This window comes from Nematolebias whitei, chromosome 3 (genome assembly GCF_014905685.2).
Source record: "Nematolebias whitei isolate Nwh7 chromosome 3, NemWhi1, whole genome shotgun sequence".
Lineage (NCBI taxonomy): Eukaryota > Metazoa > Chordata > Actinopteri > Cyprinodontiformes > Rivulidae > Nematolebias > Nematolebias whitei.
In genome coordinates this window covers 16,432,082-16,443,883 of record NC_056500.1, presented here as the reverse complement: position 1 = coordinate 16,443,883, position 11,802 = coordinate 16,432,082, and the positions used below count along the sequence as shown (strand labels likewise).

The window sequence follows — 11,802 nt, the reverse complement described above, 5'->3', positions numbered from 1 at the left end:
GCTCGGTGGCCAAATCAGGCCCACAGGTGAACTCGGTTTGGTACGTCAACGGGGTTCATTTTGAAATAAAACTAGATTTTAAACCATAAAACAAACTTATTGAATGACAATAACCTGGATTTCTAGCCCGTTTAGTGGAAATAATAGTAATAGCGGAAATAACATAATTTTCTCTTGGCTGCAGTAACTGTGCCCCCCCTGAGCAATTTAGATGAATAGCCCTGCATGACCTAGATCAGGAGTGCCCACTCTTTTTCAGCATGCAAGCTACTTTTAAAATCCATCTATCCATCCATTATCTTTTACCCTCTTCTTCCATTTTGGGTCACGGGGGTCGCCTGTACCCATGTCCGGCAATCATTGTGCGAAGGGCGAGGTACACCCTGGACAGGTCACAAGTCCATCACAGGGCTTCTTTTAAAATGACCAAGTCAACGTGATCTACATACTATAAAAATACAAAACATATACTTATTTATAAACATATTAAGTATTTTTTATTTGTACAATATATGTTGATGTACTTGCATAATTGATGAACCTATATTGTGCAATACATTTGTTTGTCATTACCTTACTCTGATGACTTGCATGGAATGGATTCAGCCGGGGATGCATCTGGACAGTAGCTGCTGAAAGCCAGCTTCAAGCACACTTCCAAATGATCAGTCATGGAACGGTATTTGGACTTAATAATTTTCTGAGGTGATCAAGCTTTTTCAGTCGTGGGCCCTAAACTTTGGAACGATCTGCCCCCCCCCCCCCCCCTTTTTTTTCTTTCATTGAAATACTGCCATTGGTTTTGATTGTTAAGCACTTTTTATCACAGCTGCTGTTTTTAAATGTGATTAATAAATAAAATTGACTTAACTTGACTTAATAATCTTCATGTGGGAAAAGGCTGACTGTGTGTACTATGTGTGTCATAAATAAGTGGAGATGAATAATGCAAAGGAGGTACCACATTTCCTCATGTTGGGGTACTTTTCCTCTGAAAGTTCCAGAACTGTCCATGAGCCCTGGCCTTAAGATGAATCTCAGCGTATAGTGTGTAAATCTCATCCTATACTCCAGAAAAGTTTAGGTGAAAACAGTATTTCAATCTTTGATGCCAGTGAAGCAACCTCAGCATCTTCCTGAGAAGGGTGGCACATGAATGCAGCGAGTGTCTCCAGTAAAACAAGTCTTGAAAGTGTTTGTCAAACTCTGACAGACAGTTCTCATTCTGCTCTGTGCAGCGTGCACCGTCAAGTTGCATGCACACCTCCCCTTGCATCTTCGCGTCTGCCGGGAGGTTTTTGAAAGTTTGCCAAATCATGGAGTAGCAGCCTTAAGGAGAGATGTTGCACTGAGCTGCTCATATCAATCACAGTTTTGTCTTTTCCTTGCAGCTCTACATCAATGTCATTCAACATGTTGGTCAGATTGGTTACAAATGCTAAATTGGAGGATAACTAAAGAAGAAGAAGAAAAACAAACAGTTGCTTGCTACCCATGGCTACCTTAGATGAGTTGGCAGGGGAGAGGGCAGACTCCAGAAACCATCTTATCACCATCAAACTGGTTGGTCAACTATGTGAGTATGCTACTTATAAGACTACATTTGTTTGTCTACAAATCACTAAACAGTTTTCCCCCCCCCCCCCCCCCCATCTCTCTGATCTGCTACAACCGTATGTCCTCCTCACCGTTCCAGGAACTCATCTTAAGCGCAGAGGTGACAGGGCCTTCTCTGTAGCAGGACCAAGACTTTGGAACGAGTTACCTCTGCTTGTCAGACAGGCCCCCTCCCTCTCGGTCTTCAAGTCCCGTTTAAAAACCCACTACTATTCGGCAGCTTTCAACACCAGATGATCTGTGTTTTGAACCTGTATGCTCCACACTGGTTTGTCGTCATTATCTGCATAGTTTTTACGTCTATATTCTGATTTTCTTCATTTTGTATTTTGCTTTGTGTGTTACCTGTTGTTCTGTCTGTACAGCACTTTGGTTGGCCTTGTCGCTGTTTTAAGTGCTCTATAAATAAAATGGTATGTTATGGTAAATATAGTGAGGATGGTCAATAAGCTGACATCTATATTTTTAATGCCATGCGATCTACTCATATTACATTTTCGATTGATCGGTAGATCACAATCAACGTATCAGTCAGAGAGTCAGTGTCTTTATTTGTCATTCACATCACATGTGATACATGTGGTGGAACAAAATTATGTACACAGGGTCCCAGTTACATGTAACAATAAAAATGTAAAAGAAAAACGGTAATAAGATCTAAGACATGAACTAAGAAAATTGTTAACTAATGTATTGGGCACCCCTGGACACTTTGGTCTCAAACTATCATATTCATTTGTAGTATTTTGCTCCAAACATTGTTTGATTAAATTGAATTTAAGTATAATAAAGACTATCTAAATACCGGTATGTAGTTTTATGAATTTCAAGTGTTGTTTGAATGGGAAGAATGGAGTGTGAGATTGACAGACGAATTGATGCAGCGTCTGCAGTATTGAGGACTCTGTACCGGTCTGTTGAGGTGAAGAGGGAGCTGAGCTGTAAGACAAAGCTCTCTGTTTACCGGTGTGAGAGGGAAACAAAGATCTCTACTCCTCTCCCCTGCTCGGATCGTTTGCTCGAAAGGAACACACGTTCATGTCAGAATTAAACAACATCTTTATTCTTACAGACTTCAAAATATGTGAACAAGAGAGAATTGTTTTATATTACCTGAATTCAGAGGCCTTCTGTACAATTCTGACGTGTCTCAATTTTCTTTCAACATTTATAGACTGTTTTCTCCACCCAGTGGCATTTCCTGTTTTCAATTCCCGTCCAATAAACACCTTATAGACTCTGAAGTCCCTGTCTAATCTATCAGACACACATTAGCTGTCCTCTCTTTGCACTGGGTATATGACCCATAATCAGCACCAAGCCACACATAATCTTACAAAGACTGTGAGACTCTGATTATCCCCTTGTAACCTGTTACATTATCTTTTTTGTTTGTTTTAATTTATCCTTTATTTATTCAGGTAGTCTAATTGAGCCACGAGAACTCAATTTCAAGAGAGACCTGTTTAGGGAGCAGATGTTGGGGGTAAAGGGCCTTGATCAGGGGCCCAGAGTGGGGCGAATGAGGGTGGAGGGAGGCAGGTCAAGTCTTACAAAAGTCATTCTGACCTATTAAGCTACTCATCATTACTTATTTTATAATTCCCACACATACTCAAATGATGTGGAGTATAATTTAACTTCAGTTACCTGAGGAAGAACCTTTTTCATGTTTTGTTTATCATTAAAGGCCTTCTGGGTGGAGTTTGCATGTTCTCTCCGTGCATGCGTGGGTTTTCTCCGGGTACTCCGGTTTCCTCCCGCAGACCAAAAACATGCATGTGAGGCTGATTGGTAACTCTAAATTGTCCCTAGGTGTGAGTGAGAGTGAATGGTTGTTTGTCTCGTTTGTCTCTATGTGGCCCTGTGATGGACTTGTGACCCGTCCAGGGTGTACCCCGCCCCTCGCACAGTGATTGCTGGACATGGGCACCGGTGACCCCCGTGACCCAAAATGGAATAAATGGGTAAAGATAATGGATGGATGGATGGATAATTAAACCTTGTATTCACCAATCCATATTATGTTATTTTCCACCATTTATCCTCCAAGGTTATTTTAATCCCAACACCGGTCAGTCTACGTTCTTACCCTCACCTATGGTCACAAACTCTGGGTAGTGACCAAAAGAATGAGATCACGGATACAGGCAGTTGAAATGAGATTCCTCCATAGAGTAGCTGGACTCTCCCTTAGAGATAGGGTGAAAAGTTCAGTTATTCGGGAGAGACTCGGAGTAGAACCGCTGCTCCTCCACATCGAGATGAGCCAGTTGAGTTAGTTTGGGCATCTGTTAAGGATGCCCCCTGGACGCCTCCTTAGGGAGGTGCTTTGGGCATGTCTGACTGGGAGGAGACCCCAGGGAAGACCCAGAACAAGCTGGAGAGACTCTCGGTTGGCCTAGGAACGCCTTGGGGTCCCCCCAGAAGAGCTGGAAGAGGTGGCTATGGAACGAGATGTCTGGACCTCCCTGCTCAAGCTGCTGTCCCCGCAACCCAACTTCGGAACAAGCGGAAGATAATTGATGGATGGAAGTGTTTCAAATTTAAGTCTTATGGCTAAAAAAATAAAAAAATAAGATATTAACTATGAGCCCGTCTGGTGACATTGGATAAAAACCATAAATCATGCCCATGCATGAACTATCCCATAGACACACATCATTTCATCCATCCATCCATTATTTTTACCCACTTCTTCCTACTGGGGTCATGAGGGTCACTGGTGCCCATATCCAGCAGACAATGTGTGAGAGGCGGGGGACACATTGGACATGTTTCCAGTCAATCACAGGGACACATAGAGACAAACGGCCATTCTCACCACTCTCTCACTCACACCTAGAGACAATTTAGAGTTACCAATCAGCCTAACATGCATGTTTTTGGTTTGTCTGAGTTTTTTTTTTCTTTTTGTAAGTTGTTCTCAGTTCTTTCTGTTGTGTTTGTGTTAAAAAGCAAAACAAAATAATAAAAAGACCTTGATTAAAAAAAATAAATAAACTGGAACATTGCAGAAACATTAAGTAGTCCTAAGTCTAAATATACACTAAGCATTGCTTTTTGTTTTTCACAGTTTATGAACTAAAGGGAAAATTTATTTTAAGGACATTTTAGGCAAACATGAATAAACATTCATCTTAGTTAAACATACATTTGCTATCTGTGCCAGACAGCTGAGTCCCTGGAGACGTGAACAGCAAATAAGTAATTATCCCACAACACCACACAGAGGCAGCATTGCTTTTTACAGCTTAAATCCACAGCTTCAGCCACTTTCATTAATAGGAGTTAACTTTATTTCGTTTTGAAGAGTTTTTCTGTTTCAGGCTGAATGTGAACACTGACGTGTTGATAAATGATGGTGTTCACTGAAGTGAACACCATCATTTAGAAGTAAATAGTTGTTGTTTTGTTTTGCCATGCTGAATCCAAAAACTATTGCATGAGATCAACAAGTCCATGCTCAATAATCCAGGTATACAATCCAACATTTTTCAGTCAGGTCATCTGATCATCTCATTATGGAGGAGGGGGCGTGACAAAGAGGCCATCTTAGCATCAACATATCTGGTTTGTTCCACTTTTGGAGTAAGCTGTTGAGGGAAGAATCAGTTTTGTTGTGTGTTTCCTTGACTGATGAAGCCTTCCGGATCGAAGGCGAAACGTTTCTGCACAAAAAAAGAAACTGTCCAGATGACCTGACTGAAAAATGTTGTATTGCAGGAGGTCACTCCGGAGCACCGATGTTTTTTCCAATTAAATGAACATGAAAATAACCTATAAAATAAAGTTTGTACTATAAACCAACATTTTTCTCCTTGTGGAATTAACTATCAAAATATATAATAAAATGCAATTTTATTCTGTATAAAATCCCAGAATTTACTTCAGATTTTATGGAAAAACATAGTTTTTCTAAAGCATCTTATTCTACAGTAAAACATTGACTCCAGCACCATTTTTAACTGTAAAATCTACAATAACAATACCTTCAAAACTGTAAAAGAAGAAAATATTTTACTAATTTTACAGTACTTTTCTGACAACTACATATGCCAGCATTTTACCATAAAATGTACTTTTTTTTTAACAGTGTAAATCTACTCATTCATATGTGTGATTTTAAAATGTTTCCAAGAAGAGGGTAGAATAAGGCATTTCAGTGCAGCGGAGACTCCATGGTTCTTTAAACCCCACTAGAGGGCCTCAGATGAATTTGCAGTGTAAAACAATTTTCCTCCTGAAACAACATCCTCCCACACCTGTTATCCTCTGCTGTGTTGCAGGGAAGGATTAAATTCTGTGCATCCAATATATATGAAAGCATTAATGAGGCGAACAGACTCATCCAGAGGGGGTGTTTTCTTTCTTTATCGAAGGCAAACACATTATTCCTGGGCAACCACCCAGAATTGCTCATATTAGGATTTGAAGTAATAAAATCATGCTGTTCCCTATATGTTAACGATTTTTAGTGGAGGCAGCATTTAATGGAGCTAAACATTTTACTGCTTAATATAAATTCTCACCAGGGCAGCAGTAAGACTTTAACAAATCATCTACACTGTGCAGCTGCACAGCAATAAAACATGCAGTGAATTAATAGTTGCAAAGTTTTTTTGGGGGGGTAATTGAAGTGTTATAATCTGTTTTAAGTGTTTGTTCACATACTAAAATTACATCATATAAAATAAAAAAATAAAAAAATATGAATAAAATCAAATTTAAAGAGTTTGTTTTAAGACAAAATATTTAATTTCAATATAAGAACATTTCCAACAATATGATCATGGTTTGCCACAGCACAGTATGACATTTCAATAATATTAAAACTAATCAGAAATTGGACTTTAGTGGGAGGACTGGGTGAGTGCAAACTGTGTAAAACTTGAGTCCAAAACTATTTTTTTGTTCTGGTGCATATAAATAATCTTCTTAAAATAAATAAATGACTAAATCAACAGGAAAAAAAATAGTTTATAACTTAAGTGCAACTTAAAATAAATTTGCTATTCAACATATTATAATCCTGACTTTAAAGTATTTGTTTGGGGTGTCATAAATGCTGATCTACGTGATATTTCTTTAAGGTTTTACTCTGCTGGCATCATAAAGTAGAGCCTCCCATCACTTCACTAATTGTCACATGTGAAACAGCCTTTCTCTTAAACTTATGACTAATTCATTATCCCATTTTCCTCACTAACACACTTCTATAGATTTGCTTTATATGTTTGCATGTACTTTTCTGAATTGCTTATATATTTTTAACAATCTTGCATATTTGTGGCTTTTTTTACTCTATTGTTTTCTTTTATTGCCCCCACCCCCAACCTTGCTTTAGAAACTCAGCTTTAGGATAAAGTACCACATAAATATAGACATTTATTATCATTACCACCATCATATAACTTGAAGCTGATGCAGTAAGGCCTTGGTCGGGATCCAAGTTTTACATATTACTATAATAAAACGTGTAAAGCTAATCTCCATCTCCATCTCTTCTGCACTATAAATCTGACAACATCATATTTGTTCTTTTAGATGTCATAAAGTGCTAAAGCTTTGAAGAGTTACAAGTATGCACTTAAAAAGTGGTGCATTCGTTATTATTCTCACCTCACAGCAGTAAGAGTTTGAGACTTCTTCTAGCATGTTCTCCTTCTGCCTGCACGTGTTTTTGCGTTTTCTCTTTGGATATTGCTCCAGGTCTTTTGATACATTAGAAATAACAATGCTACGAAATTGGCCGTAAGCATGAATAGCTGAAGTCTTGTTAGGCGGCTGTGTGATGAAATAGCCTGTGCTCGACACTTCAGGCTACAAACTGGATTTGTTTTTTAGAAGTTGAGTTTTAAATCAAAGTACAGAAATCTGCAAAAACTGAATGCGAACTCTCCCCATTGCATGAGATTGTTGCATCTACAGGTACATCTAAAAAAAATTGAATATGGTGAAAAAGTTCAATATATTTTGTCAATCACTTCAGAAAGTCATTTTTTTCCGGCTGCTTCCTTCTTCGCTGGTTGCCACAGCGAGCAAATTTGCATGAAAGATTTGGCAATTGATTTACGCCGGATGCCCTTCCTGATGCAACGTGGGCTCGAACCCGCAACCTCAGGATTACAGGATCACGGCATGACTACCAAACTACTTTAGGCCCCTCTCACTTCAGAAAGTGTATCTCATAAATTTCATAGATTCGTTACACAGAGTGAAATATTTCAAGCCTTTATTTTTTGTAATTTTGATGATTATGGCTTACAGAGAACAAAATAACCAAAAAGTGCTTCAGAAAATTTGAAAATTGTGATAAAGTCCCATATTGGAAACTCATGCAGACTATGGACAGATGAATCCTAAACCTGGGCAACAAATGTAGCATTCCTCAAGTCAAGCCAGAACCAGAGACAGGATCTGAACTTCTTCACGATATTCTAATATATTTTTAGATGTACCTGTAAACGTAGATTAAGGGTTTGAATCTGTATAATTCAAGTGGTAATTGATGATCATTTTGTATCTCACAAAGGCTGAATGCATGAATAAAACAAGTAAGAACAATTCTTGCTAAACAAACACTGATTTTCCTCTTGCTTGGCATTTTAATGTCAAATAAATCTAAGTCAACTAAAAATGTTCAGTGACTGAAATTGACCAACTTTAATGAAACAGACACCCAGTAAAAGGCATGTAAGTGCACGTAGAGGTTCTTTTTATCAGTTTTTTAAAACATTTACATCCGTGTAAGACAAAAGAAACAAGGTAGCAAACAGAATCCATCTGCAGTCCATTTTCAAAACTTTACATAAATAAAAGTCATTTTTATAAATATCTCTTTTTATAAACATATAAATATTTTTAAACATAAATACAGTTATGCAGGGGGGAGATGATGTACTCGAGGGTACAGCAGCAGCATCAATGTACAGCTTTGTGGTTTGTCGTTTTTACACCGTTGCCCACAATGTTTGAAGAATGCGTCCGATTCTGTAGACCATTCTGCGTGGTATACATTTATGTGTATTTACCTGCATAATTACTATGTATATTTATGAGGATTTGTAGCATCTCAGTCTTTGTTAATGCTGGTTGTGGTCACGATCGTACCAAAATTCTCATCACTTTTGCCTCAGGGGACGACAAACTCAGCTTGTGTTGTCCAAACCCATCGTCCAGAGATCTAGAAAAAAAGACGAAGAAGAAACACTTAGACTGCTTATCAAAGGCTCGTTACTCGTTCTGTGAGTTTCATGGATTCATCAGTAGCTCATCATCTTGGACATTTTCATAATTTCTCATCAGTTTCATTCTCAGTATTATTTCGACGTCTTTAAACCCACAGAAAACACAAACGTTCACATGTCTGGACGTTGACCAGTGAGAAACATAGTTGCACATGTTAGTCACAAAATCACCGTTAGCCTTCTACAGCTCACCACAACCACAAAAAGGCCACAACCCTTAGGACTAATTGTGTGTCACCTAGCTTCCGCATGACTTCATTCACCAACACAGCCATGTCCTTGTTTTGGTCAAAACACTCGGGTTGAGAAAATGTATTTTCCAGAAGGATCCTGACCACACTCTGTTTTCAAGAAAGTGAACAAATGTGTGTGTGTTTGTGTGTCTGCATCCCCCACTTCCTTCCTCCTTCATTTCTCCTTGTCTTTTCTTCCTAATCATGATGCATGCTGCTGTTTTGCAGATGAAGCAGACAGGATTGTGCATGGAGCACAAAGAGTGGACTTCTTAAAGGTGCACTCGATTGTCTCACTTTACATCAGTTCATGGAGGCTTTATACAAGAGTTTCTCCTTTTTGGAAATAAAACTACTGTTGATTCATGCTTTCAGTTATTTGAGACATAAAGTGTTACAGTTTGTGGGATGGATTCACTTCAGTGACCTTCACTGAATGTGATTTCTTACAACTCTGCCTCAAATTACACAACATGATTATTACATCATCATGTGTTGCATGCCACTCATACCTAAACTGAATAATCTTTAATCAAACTATAAATGCATTAAAACCACATATTTTCCATATCGTGCACATTTTATCCCTCGTTTCTGCAGATTTTTTTCCTAATTAACGTGATGAAAAAAAAGTTAATTTTTGGTCATCTTCCCATCTATCAATAAAAAGTGTTACCAAAACATCTCCTCTCCTTTTCTCTCTGGTCTTATGAACAATTTATCGTTCATTTCATCTTTTTATTTCAACTTCTTTTATTCATAATGCAGTATATGTCCTCCTGGTGACTCTCTTTAAAGTGAGAAGCAGGAGTGGTATCTGAACTCACCATGGCTGAGCTGCTCCTTAACAGCCCATTCCGCTGATGGTTCCTATTCTGTCCATCTTGTGTCCGAAGCAGCCACTCCGTGATGAGGAGCCCCCTTTCTTGCTCCCGGACTTGTGCCTCCTGGTGGCGGTCTGGTCGTTAAGGAGACGAGCCCACATCCCCCTGGCCCGGGTGTCCATGCGTAAATCCCGCAGTAACCGCATCCGAGAGCGCACGGAGTCTATCCGCCTCTCCCGCTCCTCCGACTCCAGAAACTCTGCCAGCTCATCACCCAGCAAACTTCTGAGCGACTGGGGGATTAAAAGAAAATAGATAAACATTGTATCCCCAAGAGCATGTTGGATACATATCTCATGCTTTGCATGTTGTGCAAAAAGATGTGGTTGATAAATAATAAAAAAAAAGTTGCCTCAGGTGCTTGTTTGAACAGAGTAGCTACTTATTTTACCAATACGTGAGGTACGCCTGAACTTGATACAGAGCATAATATTCAAATGAACGTCGGGCAAGAGGGGAAGTGTTTGGCAATTAATACGAACAACCCCGGGGGGTATTTGTGTTCAGAAGTGGTTCTGGCGAAATCAGCAAGAGACTCAAATAATGCAGTGGTTAGATTCAAACTTCAAAGAAATCAGCGTAACATCCCGAAAGTATTTTTTATTTAAACCAAGTTCCGCGTGCTCGGGTATAATTTTACGCACTGTTTTACGCGCAAAATCGGTCAGATATTTGCAAATTTCGGGAGAAAAGTCATGTGGAAAAATTTGCAAGTTAGAGCTGATGATCTTGTAAAGTTATGTTGACTATGAAATGTTACAAAACTTTTTTTTTTTTTTGTTGACATTTTTTCCAGCTCTCGTGAATGATAAACGTTGCAAATAATGTTTGAGAATAAAATGAAATGACTGTCAGTGAAAGTAAAGCATTTTCTTTCTATGCAGGAATAATAATAATAATAAAAAGGTTAATAAGGGAGAAAGGGAGTTTGTGGGGAAATGTAAGAGGTCTAATGTGGAAACAAATATATTTGCTGAGTGGTTAAATCCAACTAAAATGGTGAAACATGACGCGTAAAATAACAGTCCTGAGCACATGCACCACAAACCAGCTGTTCACCCAGGACTCAGCTTCCACTTTCACACACTGTTTCTGTTCAGGATACAAGTGGCTTACCTTCTGCTGTGCTTGTGTTAAAGGCTTTGCTTCCATCTTTTCTGAAAGCAGGGTGACCAAAAGTCCACAAGCAACCACGTAGGACAAGTTCATATTGTCAAGTCTCGCACTCTTCCAGGGATTCCTCTGTGCCTCAGAAAGATGGACGGCAGCTTCAGTCAGCTGATACACATAAGATTGAGTGCGTCCTTTACTCCAAGGCTCCTCAGCTGCTCTTCTAACTCCGAGCATCAGTCCTCACCGCTTTATAGCCAGCCCATAGTGATGTCATGACAACCTGCGTAATGGTCCTCCTTCTCTCCGTGTATTTGTTTTCTTCACCTGCCTCTGAGCACGTCAGGGATTAATTCAATGATACAAACTCGGGTCATTTGGGTTTCACAGGAAATGATATCGACCAAAAAAAAAAAGTCTCAACTTTTTAACTTTTAGACCTCTGGCTTTGGAACACCAGCTGAAACCAGAGGTGCTTTAACAGACCGCGCGTTAAGAGGGACTTTGGCAAACCCTGGCATGAGTCATAGGGTGCCAGCCAGCAGCCTGTCCGGTGAAACTTCTTAAAAAGTTATACAATCTGCTAAATGTGAAATGAATCGTTTTATAAAAACTCAAAGATTAAATCAAATATATATATATCTGTCCTCCTGGTGACTCTCTTTAAAGTGAGAAGCAGGACTGGTATCTGAACTCACCATGACTGAT

The 11,802-nt window shown here is 39.1% G+C and overlaps 1 protein-coding gene across 1 annotated transcript; it reads right to left on the bottom strand.

Annotated features, from left to right (window-relative positions):
* Positions 1-8,729: 8,729 nt before the first annotated feature.
* Positions 8,730-11,326, bottom strand: nppc (natriuretic peptide C). The gene is made up of 3 exons (XM_037674571.1): positions 11,101-11,326; positions 9,928-10,217; positions 8,730-8,803 (listed from the first exon to the last, which is right to left on the bottom strand). Exons 1-2 carry the CDS (start codon positions 11,191-11,193, stop codon positions 9,945-9,947), a joined length of 366 nt encoding a protein of 121 aa, XP_037530499.1. The 5' UTR covers positions 11,194-11,326; the 3' UTR covers positions 8,730-8,803; positions 9,928-9,944.
* Positions 11,327-11,802: the final 476 nt, after the last annotated feature.

What these genes read in the sequence shown, in the direction of transcription:
- nppc (XM_037674571.1), bottom strand. Translation starts at nt 11,193, where the DNA reads ATGAACTTGTCCTACGTGGTTGCTTGTGGACTTTTGGTCACCCTGCTT. An exon ending in TAACACAAGCACAGCAGAAG is followed by an intron (nt 10,218 to 11,100) that starts GTAAGCCACTTG and finishes TTAATCCCCCAG; the next exon opens with TCGCTCAGAAGTTTGCTGGG.